General features: G+C 34.4%; 1 protein-coding gene across 3 annotated transcripts in view; it reads right to left on the reverse strand.

The window, feature by feature from the left end:
• The window catches only part of LOC150110523 (uncharacterized), a 245,728-nt gene that overhangs the window by 9,742 nt on the left and 214,504 nt on the right, over nucleotides 1–21,482 (reverse strand). For all 3 annotated transcript variants that reach the window (XM_090399580.1, XM_090399594.1, XM_090399588.1), the window contains 3 exons: nucleotides 21,059–21,116; nucleotides 11,650–12,072; nucleotides 3,560–3,624 (listed from right to left, as the gene is read on the reverse strand). In XM_090399580.1, the coding sequence (XP_090255706.1) occupies nucleotides 3,560–3,624; nucleotides 11,650–12,072; nucleotides 21,059–21,116 (546 nt within the window). The remainder of the gene's footprint in view (nucleotides 1–3,559; nucleotides 3,625–11,649; nucleotides 12,073–21,058; nucleotides 21,117–21,482) is intronic.

A 21,482-nucleotide genomic window follows, 5' to 3' on the forward strand; every position in this document is an offset into this window, starting at 1 on the left:
CATATATTTTTCTTTGATTCGACATAAAGGCATTGAATGAGTGATGTGCAAAATGCACCAGTAGGACCCCTATCCATCATCAGATACCTTATTAATGGACAGGATCCAACCACCGGAGCATGCTTTCCCTTGCAGAACTGTAAACCTGGGACCCATAATCAAGCTTGAACATCGATCAGCACCCTATTTGATAGAGGATAGAGTGCAAAGGATGTTAAATGCTTTTTTTTGCACTCATCCTGAAGATGAGTCTCAGAAACTTGGCCTCTGGAACTATGGGGGATACTAGCTTGTCCCATTCTTTCACCAGGATCAGGGTAGAGAGCGCATTTCCAGCAGAAGTATATACAGATGGGTTTTTTTCAGCAGATAACTTGAACCCATGACAAACAGCACATGAAGAGACACAATCGATTGCTTGTTGAAGTTGTCTTTCAATGATCTGCATATTGCATAAACTGTGAAATCAATAACTTCATCGAAATCATCAAAGACAATTGCCTACTGTGGAAGGAGGTTGTTCAGTAAATGAGTTCACTTTAATAGTGAAGAGAGTCACACTTAAGACAGCTTTGAGGAAACTCCTCTTCTTGATGATATGGTCGAGATAACATGCTACCCACTCAGACTTGGAAGAGACTGCTGGAGAGAACGTTCTTAATAAAAACAGAAAGGTATCCCATCAGACAAAGATTGAACAGGTCCTTTAATATGCCATATCTCCAAGATCTCCAAGCTGTGTCATAAGTTTTTTCCATGTCAAAGAACACTGAAATCACATGTTCTCATTTCCGGAAAGCATCTTTTATACATGTTTCTAAATGAATCAAATGGTCCAAGGTTGACCGGTGTCTATGAAAGCCACACTGTGTATTGGAAAGAAGTTTGTTGCTTTCTAAGTACCAGAGAAGCTTTTCATTTATCATTTTTTCCAAGACCTACAAAGACAGCTAGTAAGACCAATGGGATGATAACTGTTGGCCTGGGCTGGATCCTTGCTTGGTTTTGGGATAGCAACAACAATCGACTTATATCAAGAGTTCGGAAACTCTTCCCTCTGTAAATATTCTGATGTATAGTAAAATAAGGAGATCCACAGAAGATGATGGAAGGTGTTTCAGCATCTTATAATGGATGTCATCACTGTAAGATCAATTGCTGAATAACAGCAGGTAGGTATGCAGAAGAAGAAGGTATTTGCTCTGTTATTAATAAGGGAGAGGTGATGATTGTGAAATTATCGAGTGCTGTTTCATTAGTTCAGAACCTGGTGGTAAATATATTAGCGTTTGATACCCAACAGATAGGTGAATCGCCGCTGCTTCCAGAGCAGTATTAAGCTGAACATGATGGAATGTAGTATGACTGCTCACGAGAATAGCTACTCCACCATGCGTAGGTCAATCTCCAGTTCTGTCCTTGTGTACAAGAGTGATATTCCTGATGGTAGAACCCTCCCTAGGTTTTAAATAAGTTTCCTGCAGACAGAAAAAACAGGTTTGTGTTTCTGCAAAAGGTGCTTGATACTGATATTTTGGCAAAAACCCATGACAGTTCCATTGTGAAAATTTTCCTATTGTTTAGCCTTCATAGATTTGTCTGGTTTCTGGGAAGTTGAGGTGATACCCATACAGATCATGACATGCCTCATACCTGTCAACCCTGATCTTTCAGCTTTGAATATCCAATAAGTCATCAGATGTATCAGGATTACCAGGTAAGTTCAAGTTGCTTTCAGTGGATACTGAAGTATCCATTTTTTCTGTAGAAGGGTCTGGCAGTTTGTTTTCAAGTGATAACTTTGCCATAATTTTTTTAGTGGGTTCGCATTGAATGGAACCATTTTTGGAGGGAGCTGTACATCGTATGAGTGATGTACTCAACAAAGAAACAGTCACAACTGTATAGTTCGGATATGGTGAAATTATCAAATGGTGGGATGCAAGTTTGAGTTACTGTTGACATTTTCTTTACTGTAACCTTCTCAATATAAGATCTCAGAGCAGGTGTAGTGGCTCTTGCATCCTGATATGATGTTCTGTTTTTATTTTTTGTATTTCTTTCTCATCTTTCCATTTCCGACATGCAAGGGAGTATGCTGAGTGATCTCCCTACAGTTTACACATTGAGTTTTCTTGGCAGAGCAAGGCTGGTTATTATGCTCTTTACTTCCACATTGGGCATAGGCGGCAAAGCCACAACAGGCAGTTAAAAAAAAGTCCGTATTTCTGATATTTGAAGCATCTTAGCAGATTAGGGATGTACAGTCGAACAGGACAAATGAGACACCCTGCTTTAACAGATGTTAGGGGCTTATCTTTAATAGATGTTGGTATGAGGCATATCAGCTCATGATGTGCATCATACCTGTCAACCCTGATCTTTCAGCTTTGAACATATCTCCTCATCAGGGACATCTAGGAGATCCCAGTCTAAGATCACTCCTTTAAAGGAATTGAGTGTTTTATGGGATGTAACTGTTATTGGGATTCCATCCACTAATGTCGCTCTGAGTAGTTTTTCAGAATGTCGTTGACATGATATTTCTATGAGGACATTGCAGAACATAGTTTCTTCATTGTTTTGGGAGAACCTGCCAGCCTTTTTATATCCTTCAATGAAGAAGAGCAACATTTTCCCTTTGGCTTTTCACCTGTAGCATGGATGATTAGAAAAACTGTGCATTTATACTGGTATCATGTGTCTTTTGTTTCTTGCTTCTGTTCGAAAGGTGTATCAATAATTAGGGCCCCTGAAATGATTGAGGATGAAGGATTCATGCTTGAGTATAATTTAGTTCAGCACCAAAACTCACCATGGAGTCACACATGGATGCCACTCTCCAGCAAGCAATGACTGCGCTCAGGAGTGGAATGCCAGGATCCTGGATGCCATATGAGCACCACTGCAATCCTTGGACTCTCTCTCTCCATGGACAATGGGGGAAGGAGACTTATTACAACACCCTTGGCCCTTACAGGTCAGCCCACTAGCTGATTGATCCTGTCCAGGCAACTGCTTGTCTTGCTGAAGCAGAGGTCAAAGTAGTGGAAGACTACCAGGATCTCCCTTTCTGGATGTACATGGGTCACACCACATGGTAAACATGGTGGTGAGGCACTGGAGCCCAGTGAACAGTGGTCTGGAAGACAGGATAGTAAAAAAGACTGAGGAGAAGTGGAATGAAGATTATGTGAAGAAAAGCAAAGAAAAAGAGGAAGAATGAAAAGGGATGGTACCATCATTGGGAGGTCCCCTCCACCACAAACATGTGACTCACATGGAGGGGTTTAATCGGTAGCATGTACCAAATGTATTTTTCAAGCTTTAGGTTTCCAGTCTTCACAGAAGGAAAGATAAAGAAAACACACGAAAAAAGACTCCACGTCTTAAAGAAGATTTAATGCCTCACTTCATGAAGAATCTTTTACTAACATAATTGAAAAGCAAATCTTGCAAAGACAAATGATATTTAATAATTAGCTTCTTTCCATTAGCAGTATTTTCTGGTTGTGCCTATTTTATATCTTAAAGGAAAAAATGTGAATATACTACTAACCTCAGAATGCCTTTTATTCTGGATGCCTGGAACCGGAGGCAAAGGTCTGTTTGCAATACTTTGTGCTGAAATATATGCAATGAGATAAATTATATAAGGAAGATAAATAAAAAGAAAAATATGATGTTCCAAAACTTATTTTTTAGTTATCAATTTTTTTTTTACTGATCTTTATATGCTTTAAAACACATCATCCTGAAACAGAGATGCAATATCAAGAATGAGTCTCATTTTTGAAAGGCTTTTCATAACTTAAGAAATAATTATTTTAAATATTTTTTTTTCAGTCCAGAAAAAAAAAAAAAAAAAAAGGAAACATGAATGCATCGTTTAAAACAATTTTTTTAAGATTAGTATAAAGCTAACTGAGGTCACAAGATAGCATCTATCAGATGAACTTTTTTTTTTCCTTTTTTTCAGGCAGGGTGATGTACATCTTGTCTATATGAAGAGAAAAAAAAACAACAAAAAACTGGAGTTTCCAATGAGGACACACCCAGCTAATGGTTGAAAAAGTTACGAAAAAATTTCTTTGTATGAAAACCACATAACTTTGATCGTTCAACACAATAGAGTGAATCACAGGTAACTTGCAGATGAGAAAGCACAATCATTTTGAAAGAGCCTTCTGAGCAGGAAAGAAGCACTATCAACATACAATTTGCCTGAATTCATAGTGCACATAATATAGTGACATGACACTGACCTTCTTTTCTAATAAAATGAGTGGACACAGAAAAATGCTTGTAGCACGAGTCCTATTTTGTTTTAAAAGCATGGGCACAACACATACACAAAACACTGTATACAGGAGAATCTCGCTTAACATGATTAATTAATCCATCAATTAATGCGCGTTAAGCGAATACAACAAACAATAGGAATAATTATAATTCATCCACCAGTTAGCGTAAATTGGAAAAAACAATTACAGTATAAGCTATATTAGAGGATAAAATCATCAAGGTTAATAAAAATCAATTGCTTAAATTTTTATTTAATGTCTAAACATTTGATTGAGCTACTTTTTTACAAAAATATTAAGTAATGATGTTTGAATCATGCTCAACTTTTTCATTTTGTCATGCCATTTGTGATAGCTTGTGATCGCTTTATCAAGAATTCGGCAGACTTTGAAGCTTCATTCCATATCAGGATCAGCATCAAACAAAATTTCATTAGCATACTCAATGTGATTGAAAACTAGCTCAAGTTTTTTTGCAGTTAGCTTCTTAGTTGTAAATTTTCTTCTTGTTTGCACTCCTTATCTTCTTCACATGTACGCTATTCTTCTAGTTGAAGGAGATCATTCTCGTTTAACTGTGCTGAATGGGAATCGAGCAAGTTCCTTATCTAGTTCATTAAATCCAAGTTCTTTTTCACTTGTGCTGATTTCTTCAATAATGTTAGATCTTGGATTTTGAGCACAATAAATTAACATAGGCTTGAGTTTAAAGTCATCTTCTGCACTGTCTCCTAATAAAAGCATAAGACGATATTTAGATATTTTGTATCCTGGTTGAGATGTTTCAGTTTTAGCTAGGAAAGTTTTTGTTGGCATAAGCTTCCCAAAAGAGACCAATTTCATTGCCATTGATTATTTGCCGATTGTCATAATCATCCTCCTGAATCATGCTTTGCAACTTTCAGAATCTTTATCAGCACTGGCAGATTCCCCAGTTAATTTTATTTTATATAGTCCAGTTCGATTTTAAAACAGTCAAGCTTTCACATTCCTCTTGAAATTTGGTCTTTTTCAATTAGGTAAAAATATTGAGAGCTTTTGCCTGAATATTCCCTGTACTAAGAAGTACAGGAAATATTCAGGAATATTCTTTTTTGGTTATAATCCTCAATCCAGAGCGATAAAAAACACTCCATCTTGGTCATTAAATAGCTTTTATTTCAGGTGATCTGCATGCTTATAGAAGCAGTAGCAACAGATTGATAACAAAAAATTTCGCGTAACGTAAAAAAAAAACACGTTAACTGATTAATCACTTGCTTAAAGTGGAAAATGGTATAATTTCACTCAATTGCACATATCAAATTTGAGTTAAGCGAGGTTTCCCTGTAGTTTTTGTCACATATGCTGAGTGAGAAAAAAAAAAAGTATATATGGATAACTGAACTTGAAAGTCCCATTTTCATAAAACTCAATACACCATTGGGCTGCCTTAGTCTTTGATTACGGATACCACTCTTATTAAAATGTTAGTTAGTTTCTACAGCGTTGATTAGTCACCAACCAACTTTATAATTTTTAGCAAAGGAGGTTCTCTGCACTCTCAAAACCATGTTTTCACAGTTCCTGGAGAGTACATTATTATACTGATATGCAACTGTGTCATTTCCATAGATTAAGAATGAAGACTGATGTGAAACTAGTTTTTTATCTCACACACGATAGGTAAACTGTGCAGCACATCAGTGCAGTGTGTGAGTAACATTTGGTATTCACTTTTAAGGCAATAAAACACAGGATCTCAGTCGAAATCACGAGCATAGGTTCCCCACACCACAACTCTCTTTGTCATAATTTTTTGGTGTACATACTGATAACGATCCATGGTATGTGTATAAAAATATTTCTAGTTAATCTATCTTAAATAATTTTTTCAACTGTGTCTACATTTAATTTAGAATAATGAATAATGCATAGTTATCCCTTATATCAATATATGAAAAATAAATATATTCTAGCAGTCTGAAGTAATTACTTTGAAAGACTGCTAAATGAAACAAACAGAGCCAGCATGATGGTAGAAAACATTCAAGAGAAATGCAATGAGGCATACATGTCAATACTTGAGGTAGAAAAGCATCAAAAACCCAAAACATGGAAAGATATCTGAGTAGATTATATTCAATCAGAAAAATTAAATATAGAGGTATAAAAGTTTTACAGTGGATACACTGCATAATTCAAAATAGAATTCATCTATAAAAGGGGAAATAAAGCTGAATGTGAGAATTACTAAATGCAAGTTGTAATGTTGATTTACAACTCAGAACTGATAGAAGTATAGGAAGATGGTTTGATACCAAATCAGATGTGAGACACGGGTGCACATTATTTCTGCTGCTATTCATCATCTATATGGAACATATAATGAATTAGGCCTGATATTAAAATTGAAATATTCAACTCAGTTCTTTACTTTATGCACATAATGTATTCCTAAGCAAATCTAGTAGACATCTTCCCACTTATGAAAGGTCGAGCCTATAGTATATTAAAACAGTGAGTGGGCAAAGGACTCCCCCCCCCCCCAACATTTTTTCATTTTTTTTTTTTTTTTTTTTATTAACTGTATACACACACTGAATTTTTATTTATTTTTTATATAGTACAGACTCTAGAGACCAAACATGAAATATTTTCAACTCACTTCAGGGCTTCAATAAGCAGGACATTGGTCTCACACTGGTAATGAAATTCATCTACCACCTAAAGACAATCACAAAAATTCATGCCAATGGTGAGATTTGAACCCACAGCCTGTGAGTTGGAGAGCAGATTTTATACCAACTGGCCAACAAGGTCAGCAAGATGTCTACAGGACTCCCTAACTAAACTGGGCTGTTGTAATAAATTTTCAATATGAAAATCAGCAGTAAAACAAACAAACAAACAAATGACTATAAAAATATGCAGACATCAACTGCATCCATTATTATTATTGCATGGACACCTCATGTGAGAGATGTCCAGGCAATAATGGACACCTTGTGTGAGAGATCCAAACTACCAACACAATATCTATCGTACCTCTTTTTAAAACCAATAACAAAGTGCTCACAAGTGACTCAACCAACCCATTCCATTCATTCACCACTTCCAAGCGAAAAATCTAGTCCTTATGTCCTTGCTAAACACATCCTTACCACTCCTTTCCTTTAGTGTTACACGGTGATCAGCATTCATTTTACACAAATTATGGACTATACAACCGTGTTATAAATAATCATTTTAATTTCCTGACGTTTCGACCTTCATATTAAGGTAATCATCTGGAGTATACACACATATATATACAGAGACAAGTTAAACTGCATTTCGCACAGTATCCCGAAGAGACAATAATTTGATCAACAGTTATTCTACTGGCCTGACCTCTAGTGAAAATAAAATAAATTAGTTACATCAAAGCTATAATTCTATTTAAGACATCAGAGAAACATTATTTTATAGATACAGATAGTTTTGTTACAGTAAAAATGATGTCCTAATTTAACATGACAATTGTTATGTTAGATTTAGGATACTGGATTACGTATGGTCCTATTTATAATTAACTCTTAGGAAGAAAGGTTAAGTTAAGTAGTTACAATATGTGCCTTCCATATTCTTCGGATTTTTAGACTATCATTATCGTTAAGATTAGGGTGATTGATAAGGATCTCACAGGTCTCCTTAAATTTACATTCATACCATGTTTTGGTGTGATGTAAACAAAAGGTGCTTTTCCAGTCAATTCTATGTAAAGTGTTCGGGGCATGATCAAAAAGACCAGCTTCACCATAGTTATTATATTTAACGTGTTGTTTATGTTCCTTTTTTCTGATAGGAATTGTGCATCCTCTTTATAGGATGCACAATTCCTATACTGTATTCAGGTGCAACGAATACGGTATACTCCAGGGTGGGCCAGCGGAGAGCGCAGATCCTTGGATGAGTTGAGTAAGTTCTTTAATTTTGCAGGAGGTTTAAAGGTGGCTTTAAGGTTGTATTTTTGTAGTATTGTTTATTTTTGTTTTTAAGTGAGGTCTTGTACAGCATTTTGTTGTAGTATTTTGGCTGTAACCATTTTTTAGGAAGATATTGCTGATGACTTTTAATTCATCTTTAAATGCTTGTTCATTGGAGCAAATATCCAAAGTCCTGTTTTTAAGTGTATTAATGACCCCTAGTTTTTGTGTTGGGTGGTGGTAGGAGTTTGTGTGTATATATTGGCCAGTATGTGTCGGTTTCTGGTAAACAGTGTAAAGACTGCCAGAATGAAGATGTGTGACAAGTGTATCTAGAAATGGAAGTATGTTCTGCTTTTCAATCCTAATTATGAATTGTATGCTTTGTGTTGTTTGTTTAGGTGACTGAGGAAAGTATCTAATGTCTGGCAGCCATGGGGCCAGATAGCAAAAACATCGGCAACATATCTAAGCCAGACTTTGGATTTTAAAGGAGAGGAATTTAGAGCACATTGCTCAAAATGTTCCATGTAAAAGTTAGCAATGGGGGTGGGGGGGGCGGTGATAATGGTGAGCCCATGGCTGTGCCTTCTTTTTGTAGGTAGAAAGTGTTTTGTCACATAAAATAGCCTACATGTAGTATACATGCACAAAGAGTGCTGTGATATTGGGAGGGAATTTGTCCTATAATAGAAGGATTGTGTCATGATTGGGACATTTGTGAAGAGGGTAGAGATGTCAAAACTGCCTAATAAATCATCTTTTCCCAGTGTGATGTCTTTGATTTTGTTTACGAAGTGTTGTATGTTTTTAATATAGGAGGGGGAATGACCTACCACCTCCTTGAGTGTTCATGCTAGTTTCTTGGCTAGGTGATAATTGGGGCTGTCTATACTTTCAACTACTGGCCGGAGTGGTGTGTTTTGTTTGTGAATCTTTGGTAGACCATAAATACTTGGGGAATGAGCGTAGTGTGGAAACAATTTTTTAATGGTATCTTTGGACCATGTGGTGACTGATTTAAGTAGCTTCTCCATTGTCTTTTTTTATTTGGTTTAATTTTATTTTAGGTCATAGTTAACAAGTTGATAGGTGCTGTTGTCCGAGACTATTAGGTTAATTTTTTCCAAATAAGTACAGGTAACCCTCGTATAACACGGTGTACAAATTGCAGTAACCCCTTTTCAACGGGGTACTTATACAATGCGGTTTCGATATAACACGGTCTACAAATTGTAGTAACCCTTTATATTTTCATATATTTTTCACCATGCGACTTAAAAATCTAATTTTATCTTTGTTAAATTTTTGTCTGCCCATATTGTGCATGTAATTATAAGTAGTGAATTTATATTTGGTTTTTCAAGTTTTGTACCCGATGTAGAAAGTTACACAAACAAAAAGAATATCGACTTCAAAATTCTACTAATTTTAGATAACGCATCAGGCCACCTAACAAATTTAAGCCATCTGAATATTAAAATAAGTTTTTTGCCACCTAATACTACTTTTGGAATTCAACCACTCAACCAAGGAATAATATCAACATGAACATTCCAATTCATTTTGGAAAAAATGGAATCTAATCCAAACATGGCACTGCTCCAAGCATGGAAAGAGTTTTCAATATTGAATTGTGTGAAAATTATTTCTCTGTCCATTAAGGAATTACAACCCTCTGCACTGAATGCCTGCTGGAAAAAAATATGGCCTGAAGTCTTTCTGGAACAAAATTTCGTACTTGCAGGTGGATGAAGAGCTAAGTTGTATAATAAACGTCGCACACATTTTTGGTGGAGAGGACTTTTGAAAACGAAATTAGTGAATTAATTGATAGGGAAACAGATTTAAATGAGGGGGAACTGGTACAATTAATACATGACATTGAACCAAATGGTGTGGGAAGTTCTGCCAAAGATTCTGATTGTGATGAATTGGTAAAGAATTCAGTTTAAAAGAAATTAGCAGAAGGATTGGACTTGGCAAGAAAGTTAAGAAGCTATTTTATGGATAATGATCCCTCAGTGGAGCGCTCCAGAAAATTCACGAGACAATTGGATATTTGTTTAGCTCCATATTATGAACTTAATAAAAAAATTGCAGCATATTGGTAAGCATGGTCCTATTACTGACTTCTTGATAACTAAACCAGCCAAAGTATGCAATGAGAATTATACAAATGATGCCCAAAAGATTTCAAGTGATGATGACGTCTGGCCACTCGTAAATAAAGACAGTGATAACGATTAAAAGATGAACTTTATTTTATTTTGCCTAAAACGTTTATTGCATTATATTCAATGAAGTTTACATACAATTTTTAATCTTTATAATTTTATACTATGTATTATACTATATAAACAGTTTTGTTTGTTAATAGCTTGCCTGATTCTGCCTTGCCAATGCACTGTCTTATAAAACATAGAACTTGTGTGTCCTGAAGATAGAATAACCACGACCGACTGATTTTAAGTTTTAAACGTTGATTGAATTAGAATTAAACTTTAGAGATATTCCGTGTTGAGCTGGATGTTTCTCTCACATGTATGGGAAAGACATACAATTCCTCTACGTGATCTTTAATGGAGCAGTTGAAAAAAACAAATAAATTTTTAAAGATCAGTGCAAGAGAAAGTCAGCAAGATAGACAAGGGAATTGGTTCCAGCCCGAAGTACTTCCTGAATCTAGACTAAGTACACGTGAAAATGAGCATACTTGCGACCTTGAGAAGGGGGGGAAGCAAATTATAGCCAGAGAGGATTAAGAGTGATTGAACTCGAGCAACGATTACAAACTTGGTATTACGACCGATAGGGAAAAGAATATAAAGGCGCAGTTTGAAGGTTTGATGATAAGTAATTAAATAAATGATAATTACAAGTACATAAATATAACGAAAAGAGATATTATTATTACAGTATCAATGACAATATCATATTAAAAAAAAAGAGGATATATCAGGAAAGAACTTGACATTGCATTGTTATCATTTGGAGATGTGCGAGCAGAGTAAATCTCAAGTGATATGGTCACTTAAACAGAATGGGAAAGGCGAGCAAAACGAGTGTTTTTTGCCAAATGGAAGGAAAAAGATTCACATAGATCTATGTGAACTGATACAGCAAGAAGTTCCTTAGAAGATAGAAATATAAAATCTGATAATATTCGAGTTTTCACAGATAACAGATTAATTTAAAAATTGTCAACAGCAAGTTAGTACTACATAAAAAAGTTATATCAACACTATCATAATATCCTATATACACCCTTTGAGGGTTTATATGAGGAACTGGAATTCAAAAATCAAATATAATACAAATTTCTTACAATGAAAAATTATAAATTTGGTAATGAAAGCAATACTAATAGTAGTTGTAGAAATTCATTTTATAATTACCTCCTCTGTCAGGAGTTGATGATCTGGAAGAATGGCTATCTGTAGTTGATGCGAGTGATATGGTATCAGCACCACCGTTCCCACTGCCGCATAAACTGTAGTCCAATTTCTGAGATGTGTTTGGTAATGGTGCAGCCCTACGCATTTCTCGAGGTGTTTCAGCTGATGTCAGATTTGTACTTCCTATTTCCTGTTGTTGGTCCACATTTGTATTATCTATAGTTTTAATTAGCCATTCCTTGTTTCCACTATTTTTTCTAGCTATTAGGCCTGCAGAATCTAGTAATTTTGAAGGCTTTTCTGGTAATGGTGGTGGAGCAAAAAACTGGGGACCCTGACTGCGTGGCGGCAGTGCTGGACGATCCGAAACTGAAGAAGATGATGATGCAAGAGATATATCAGATGATCCAGACCATTTATTTTCTAAACAGAAAAAATATAATTCACTTAAGATTTCAACTATTATTCCATATAAAGATTAATTTAAGGATTATTCCTTATATATAAAGATTAATTTTCCAGCTTGGTTTCCAATCAATAAGCTCAAGTTCATTTGAATACTAGTTGTTGGCATGAACATTAGCTATTTTCTGAAGGTGGTAGATTAATTTCATCACCTGGTATGAGACTAGATGATGTAATATGTAATATATATGTAATTAATACATAATAGTATTACATCATGTATTAATAATCACAATGCAAAAGAAATGAGAACAACTGAAAAAGAGAGGGCAATGGAATGGCAACATGGTCATCTGACAAAACGGTTTTTATCTATTGGTGATGATAGAAAAATCAATAGCATGTTTATAGTTTTCAGGTGGATTAAATTCCTAACAATGACTTTTAATCATTGTTAGGATTAAAACAGGTATCACAGATGCCTGTGATACCCAGGATACAGATAGCTAACCAAATGATCAGAGAGGTTAGTAAATTTTTTGATGATAAAAAAATTGTAGCAGGGTATATGTTATATTTTTTGTGGTGCATTTAATTCTTACATGAAAATTTTAAGATACCCAAGACACAGCAATCACCTAAAAATGACAGTGCTAAATAAATACAAAATTAATAACAGAAAAACTCATAAAAAGATTTAAAGGTATTGACTATAAGACTGGTGTTCTTCTAGCCGAATAGATGCAGATCTTCCTGTTTGTCCGAAATAAGATAATCCACAAGAGCAAGGAATTTGGTAAACACCTGGATAATTAAGATGCGGAAGCTTGTCCTTAGGAGAAGTGAGAAAGGTGGAGATTTTTCTGAATGGTCGAAAGGCAACAAAAATATTCAGTGGTTTTAAAACTTTTGCTATACGTTCATTAATGCCTTGTTCATTGGAAAAAGACAAGCGTCTTTCACAAAAGTCGGTTCCTCATGGAACGAAAAGAAAGATGTGAAACTTTACTTTACTCGCCTAACTTAAACAGATCTGATGGTTTACGTCTATCCCTTTTATGGGAGATAGTGCTTTATAATTCAGCTAATCCTTCCTAACTTTTTATTGTATATATAATTTTTATTTATTTATTTATTTATTTTTTTTTTTTTTTTTTTTTTAGGAAATTTATTGACCTTTTAGTTATCTTACACTAGCTACTTAGGTGGCGCTTTTTGGAATTGTCAGTTATTGTTTAATTTGAGCTTAAAATGTACTGAAGATGCCTGTGACACACAGGCGAAAATAATTATACTATTAAATAATCTTTTTACGCGAGTTTTGCCGGTATTAATTTTGTACTTATATGTCTGCTCACGGTTTGCCATTAAAACTTACTGACAGTGCTAATGTTTTGAATAAACAATTTGAGGAAACTGAAAAGGCCATTAGAAGTTGGAGTGAGCTCAAAATCTGTTATTAAAATAAAGCTAGTATATGAAACCTGGAGGCAAATAGGAACAATTTTGTGCTACCTAGTATACAGGGAAGTTGTGACTTGGTGTGATTAACCATGAAATATCATACAGCCTAAAGGAAATGTAGGAACAAACTTGGACTTCTGAGTTGGTTCTCTGCATTCTTGATCAATCCTCATCCTCACTTTTCCATGAGTCAAAAAAGCCAACAATAATGTATTCTAGATTGGCTGAAACTACATATGAACACAATAGTATGACAAATATTGTCAGCATAGTTGTAAAATCAAATGTGGATAACATTTTGCATTTTGAAATGATCCAGTATAATTATAGCTCAGATTAGGAATACTGCAACTGATTTATTAGTCACTATCTTCTTTTAATATTATTTTATTTTTAAGTTTCATATTGCTCATCAGAGGAGGCGAAACTGTGTTAAAAAAAGTTTGAAATGCATAATAAAATGCAATATTTAAATACAGTGATGTTTTCATGTTATAACTGGATGAATCAATCATCATAATGAATAGTTGAATTTGTAATACTGATATTTTTACTGTGAACAAATTGTTACTATATATAGCTATCACGTGACCATAATGTGTACACTGTTTACATAATTACAGAATTTTAGCAGAGAAATGAAAACTCTTTGTAAGTACATAGTTCTTATCAAAGAAATAATCTGTTAAAAGATCCCAAAGTTTTAGTGTTATTCTATAAAACAGTCTTGAAAGCAATATCAAGCATTCTTTTCCTTGCAAGTATAATGTCTATCATATGTTTCTTACTTTAATTTGCTTCTCTCAGTGAGGGAACTGTGATTGACTGCTTACCAAGTTTAACATTTTGTTATAGATTCAAAGAAATAAACAAAATATATATAAAAAATACCAAAATATAGAGTCCAGAAGGCTTCAAATTGGCAAGATTAGTGAAACGTACTAATCCAAGATGAATATAAGGATTCCTGGGAAGAGTCTATTATGTCTTTAGCAGTGTTAGTCAAGGCAACTCCTATACTGAAGGTTAATTTTCATAAACTCTGGTAAAATTTGAAACTTTCTTTCACTTATTTAGTTTTAAAAAATGATAAAATGATGATAGATATTTAATATTCTCATTACGTATTATTATTCTTACCAAACTGAAGCCTTCCAAAGCTCTATATTTTGGTATTACACTTATGTACCTACCGAGAGTTCACTTATGAGGAATATAACTCTCTGACATTGGACAGCTGCAGCATTGAACAGAGGGTTTTTTGTCCTCTTAGTAAAATAATCACAGATATTTAATATTCTCATTATATATTGTTGAAAGTTTTTTTCACTCAGTTATAAATTAAAGATGCCAAGAAATTATACTGTTTGTTTAATCCTTTATCTAAGTGTAAGCAAACAAAGTTTGCATGTGAAGTATCTTCATGACTAGGCTATTTGTATATAAAGGCTAATTACTTCACATTAATTACCTTAGTATCCCATAATGCAAAACGCACATCCTTCTGAATGTGTATCCCATAATGTATAGTATTATACACACTGAAAAGGATGTGCTTTGCATTAAAAGATAACAGTGTGGTAGGAAAGGTAGCGTGTTGCCCAGGTATGATAGTGAGTAAAGATTATAAATGGGGTGTTAGCAGAGTTGTGTGAGAAGAAAGGTAAATAACTTTCTTCTCACACAACTCTAAGCAACAAACATGAAAGCACTCATAAAAACAGCAAAACCACTAAAATTCACACAAATCCAGTATAGCCAATTATTTTCAAAACATGAATTATATTTTAGCTCTGAAGATCAGGTTGGAATGAAGGCCTACATTTCAGTTAAAATTTACTGATAGTCAGAGCAGATTTTTATTGGAGAACAGAAACAGTAACCAGACCATGGAAAAGAGTAGAAGGCATGGAGATCATCTCATTTGGTGCCATTTGTAATGCCAAAGGACATGAGACTGACTGGGTAAATATATTCCATAAAAAAGAAAACAGATGAGATATTCTGAGTTACCAAGAGAAGTTACCAAGACATTCTGAGTTACCCATATCTACAATATAACTAGAAGGAGAGCTAGTTAAGAAAAGAAGGATATTGGATGGTGATATTATCTGATATTCTGGTGAGTAGATTAACTATTTATATTAAGTCATTGCTAATAGCAAATACCTTGGCATCCCTACCAGGTTGATCCCCAGAACAGGAGAAGAAAGACAGTTGATAACAATATGGTTCCCAAGGAAGAAAACTTCAAGTGTTCAAGTACTTGGATTACAGTAAATCAAGGTTTCAAAACAGATAACAGAATTTAGTAAGTGTAAAAAAAAAAGCAAATGAATGCAACAATGTGTATGAAGGAAATTTTGAGTAGGACTATATGAAAGAGAGGAGATTTTAGGTCTGCCATACTGACATAGGATGTCAGATCTGATGAATGCCCACATATTCCCTTCTTGTGATGGAAAGAATTCTGTAGAGCACAGCTGAAGTTGAGAGATAATGTCCCGTTAAGTCTGGTGAGCTTATATGTTAGTTATTCATAAGGTACTTTTATAGGAAAAAGTATTTTCCTTAAAATTTTCCTTGTATTTTCCTTAAAAAGTATAAAGGTACTTTTATACTTTTTAAGGAAAATACAACTAATATTAAGTAAAATAAATTTAATTAATACTTCCAATATTTTGGCAAAGTCAAATTGCCATTGTCAGGGAACCAAATAAATTATGTGCACATAGGCACTACACTAAGTGATGAAGATGAAGCATGTCAACTGACAGTAGGGTATCCTTGGCTGTTGGGTTTCATCACTACAGCCACTCAGCAAGTCCTGAGTGGCTGTAGTGATGAAATGGATATAGTCCTTATGTCCAGCAATTCTGATGTTGGCTGTCCTCCCTGTTTGCCTATAGTAGGATAGTTTACAACTATAAGGGACTTATAAACACCTGGCAGGTCTGGGAACTGTGGCTGGTCTTTGGTGGAGCAGATAAGAGATGCTAATTTTTTTATATGGTCAGTAAGTGGTTGAAAGTCTGTATTTTTTAAAAAAGATTTTTGTTAGTTTTTCAGATGTGCCTTGGATATATGGAATAGTCTCTGTTCTGGAAAGGGTGAGAGTATGTGTGAATTTCAGGTTTTAATATTTTTTGGATAATGTAGGAATTGTAGCCATTGGCTAAGAAGGTTTTGCGAAGATGATCAGGTTCAGAGGAGAGAAAAAATGTTATCTGAAATGTTATTAATTTAGCCCTATTATATAAAAGTTTTATTAATTCTATACTGTTGAGAGGGGTGATGTGATTGTTTGTGAATTTATCTACGTGTGTGTGTGGGGGGGGGGGGGATTTTCTGTAAACAGAGAATGCCAGCAGGCTAGCATGTAATTAAAGTGTGTAGGAAGGAGAAACTGTCCTTTTCTTTTTCTAACGTGAATTAAATCCTTTAATGTTGTTTGTTTAGGTGTGTTCAAAATATTTTGAAAACATCCAGACCATGAACCCTCATCCCATACTAACTTTCATGTTTTCATGAAAGTTAGTATGGGATAGGGGTTCATTACAGTACAGATATAAGTTCGATTTTGCACTTTATTGTAGGTGGGAACAGAATGCAAGGTTATCTGTAAAATCTAAATAAGGATGTGATAATGAAGCAATGGAAGTTCAGGTTCTTTCTCTGGTGTGTGTGTGTGTGTAGCAAGTATTCAATGAGAGAGAAACATGAAAGATATTTGGATATGAGCAACTAAAAATAAGACTCCCCCACACACCACAATGACTCCTTGAATTCTCTGAAGGAGCCATGATGATAATGATTTTTGCAGGAGGTTTTTCGATATGCAGTATTACTTGTAATTGCATGTTCTTCACAATGATGAAGAAGAACTAGAGAGTAGGAATATTAGAGTGCTAGAATTTCAGAAGTTATTCATGTAAGGAGTATCCAGTCTTCTAGATATTATGCAGCAACAGTGTCTTCCTTCATCCAAACTACCATTATACTTAGACTCCCAGAGTACGTTGCAAAAAGAATATGTTTTAGTTGATCAGAAGCATTCTGATAGCTTACAATTGGGTTTGATAACATATGCTAAACAAAGTTCAGTTTCTGGAAGTTTTTTCACTTGGCTATGCTACCAATTATATATTGGGTTTTATCCTTTATGCAAGTGTTAGCAAACAAAGTTTGCACCTGAAGTATTTTCAGGACTAGGGAAACTTGTGGTAAAGGTGGTATAAAGTTCTCACCACTTGCCCTTTGGCAACTCATATAAGTAAATATGACTTCTCCATTACTTCCACCTTAGTATCACCACCTCTGAGTCTGCCTCCCACTGATGAGACCTCAACGAAGGGTCAAAAACAGTCTAGGTAGTGACCCTTCCCTTAATGCATAGCATTATATGTCTGCAAGGAGATGTGCTTTTCATTATGGGAGACACTAAGGCAAGTGATGAGAACTTATTATTACGGGCAACTCCAAGGAGTCGACAGACTCATCGAGGGAGGCCCTAACATCATGTCAAGAACAACTATTTGACATTCACACAGTATCTATCATACCTCGCCTTGAACTCATTCACAGTCATGGCACCCACAACAGACTCTGGCAGCTTATTCCACTCATTCACCACTCTCCAAGTAAAAAACCTAGCTATAATAGTTCCCTTGCTAACCACACTCTTGCCCAGCTTCCATGTATGGCCTCTAGTCCTCCCACCACCAGTCCTATTCTCAAATATATCTTCTGAATTAATCTTATAGAAACCCTTCAGTAATTTGAATGTCTCAATCATATCACCCCTTTTCTGCCTATCAACCAATTTCTGCAACCCACAAATCTTCAACCTGTTCTCATAAGGTTCATTCCATAGACCTGCTATCATCTTGGTCACTTGTCACCACCTTTATCACGAGTTTCCCCAGTCCTGAAAGTACTTCAGGTGCAAACTTTGTTTGCTAACACTTAGATAAAGGATAAAACCCAATATATAATTAAAGTCCAGTTTCATTTGAGAGCACAGCAGTAAATCAGTACCTTCCAATGGATGGGGAAAGGGATCTAGGTCATCTCACTATGTTTAGCATGCTCTTGGAGATATCATTCACATTATATGTATTAAGAGGGAGGGGTTAGAAGCTGGGACTTGGTTGTAGACACCAAACATAACAACAGCAAATTCCACATTCCAATAATCAAAGTTGCTGTGCTTCACTGGAAATGAGTCATCTGTCACCCAACAGAGTCTTCTGGAAGCTTCCAGTCAATTGTAGCAAGGTTCTCTGGTTTGAAGATGACAAATAGATCTTCTGATGTTATTGGATAAGATATATATTTTGAAAAAAAAAAATTAAAAGTTTTTTGAGCATTCAGTTTTAAAACAAATATTTGAATTTTATTTTAGAAAACATCATCATCAAATTCCTGACATATCCTCAGGCGTACAGGATAACGATTACATTATTACTAACATCTGACAGACAGTTTTCCTTAAAATTAGTCTGTTATCTATCAGGACTCCAATAATGTCAGAAGTTTTATATTTCAGTCTTCTAAGGCACTTCTAACTGCATCAATCCACTGATATCTTGAATTTCTTCTGGGTCTTTTTCTTGATATTTTGCATTCAAAAAGAGAATTCCATTAAAAAATGATGATATTAGGAATGTGACACTGTTATGATCCAAATATCTCCAATGTCATGTGATCTGAGATTAGCTTTGCTTATACAATCCTAAAGTAACAATGCCAGGTTCCATCCTAATATCTTCATTTTTAAAATGATTCCACCATTTGTTCACTCACCTAACTTCTCCTAAAACTCTTATATTTGTGGTTAACCATTTTTGATCAACCATTATTTCTAACCGATCTCTAAGATCCACAAGTTAAAATAGGTTTGAACATCATCTCGTATGCAGCTGCTGTAGTGTTTTGATTAATTTCTATCTTATTCCATATAAATTTATTTAACTGATTTCCTACCATGCCTTTTCTATATCTATAACACAAATCATGGAACTATAACAAGGATTTGAACTCAACTATATGTCTTAAAGTGAAAACCTTCACTTTAAGACAGATGTATCATCTGCTCTCAGCATGATATTTTATTTAGTTGTACAATCATTTGTTGAAAGTTTTCCCATTTGGTTATACTATAAATTAAAGAGATGCCAAGAAATGATATTCTTGGTTTAATTTCTTGGCATCTTTAATTTATGGGGAGGACCGCTACCCAGACCAGTTTCGACCTTTAATGAGGCCTCATCAGTGGGAGCCAAACCCAGAGGTGATACCAAGGCTGAAGTAACGCAGAAGTCATATTTCCATATACAAGTAGCCTCAAGGTGTCACACCTTATTATTAAAATACTCTGGATTAGAGACATATGTTGAAAGCTTTTCCAGAAAGAGTTGCCCAGTTGCGAAGTTACTTCATGCACAAACTTTGTTTATTTAATCTTTTATCCAAGTGTAAGCAAATAAAGTTTGTGCATGAAAATTTCTTGAAATCTTTAATTTATAGTATAACCAAGTGGAAAAACTTTCAATATCTATCTCAGTCTGGCTTCTAATGATGAGATCTCAACAGAGGTCAAAACTGGTCTGGATAGTGATTCTTCCCATAATGCAAAGCATTATACAGTCCATAAAGATATGTGCTTTGCATTATGGGATACTAAGGCAAATGATGTGAAGTCATTAGCCTCTATATACGAGTTGCCCATCAGTTGTGAAGTTACTTGTTATTAAAAACAAGTATATCTGTGTTATTAAAAACTTCCAATAAAAGGCTGCAACTCAACATTTTGGTTAGCTTAATAATCTCATTTAAGGACATATATAAGACTGAAGGACATAAACAAGACCTTGTTTATGTCCTTCAGACTCAAAATTTTAAACATTTCCATCAATACAATGCTTAATTTAATTCAATACTTAAAGATTTCTTTGTGATTTATGTATTTCATCCATGAAATCTTGCATAAAGTTCTTACACAAAGCACCTGGTTTCGTTTTATTTATTTCTGTCTCTCTCACTGCTCCTGGTTATTACATCTCATAGCAATAGCTTTTTATCTCTCCCAAATCTATTTTCTGTGTAAGTGAAAGAATAAACATAACACAAAATTTTCAGTGGGCTGTATAGCTGCCTCAGTGAAGAATGAATTTATAAGAGGAAAAGGTATTACCATAAGACACTTATTGATTCAATAGATTGAATAAGATCATTCAGAATAATTACAAAGATTATGGTAAGAAGAACAATTCAATGTGTATAATTCAGTGTATAATCTTATACGTTGAATTGTACTGCTATTACCAAGAATACTTGGTAATAAAATGCATTACAATAACCTATAACAAATTATAGCAAGTTTTAAGGTGCATTCACCAATGTAATATACTCATAAAAATATTTTTATATTTTCATCATACTAATCACTGGTTATTATTGGTATGAAAGTCCAGATAAAATTAACAATAACAAGTAATAATCATCTAAATGTTCATAAAATATTATTTTATATGCTTACCTCTAAACTCACATGATGGAATGCAATTAGCATCAACAATTTCATAATTTTCTTCTGGCTAAGAATATATATATATATATAAATGCATATCAATAAGAAATAAGGATATTTCTTGAATTAAAAGTATTCTACTAATTAAATGTATAATTAAAGTAAAAAGAAAGCAATATAATTTTGTTAAAATATTAATACCAGTGCTTTTATATGTAAAAAAAGGTACCAGTACTTTTTAATTCCTTAATTCCTTGTAGACGGGGAAGAAACTAGCAATTGTTTTCATTTTTAATTTGAAGAATATTTACTTCTTAGATGAACAGAATATCTGTAAAAGTTGGATAAAATCTAAAATGATTTATTTAACACATTCAAAGGGGGGGGGGAGAAATTCTGTCATTCTGTTCTGAACATCAAGGCAGAATTAAAT

The sequence above is a fragment of the Typopeltis vanoorti genome, chromosome 1 (assembly GCF_054136105.1).
Source record: "Typopeltis vanoorti isolate ZY-2024b chromosome 1, IOZ_Tvanoo_1.0, whole genome shotgun sequence".
NCBI classification, from domain to species: domain Eukaryota; kingdom Metazoa; phylum Arthropoda; class Arachnida; order Uropygi; family Thelyphonidae; genus Typopeltis; species Typopeltis vanoorti.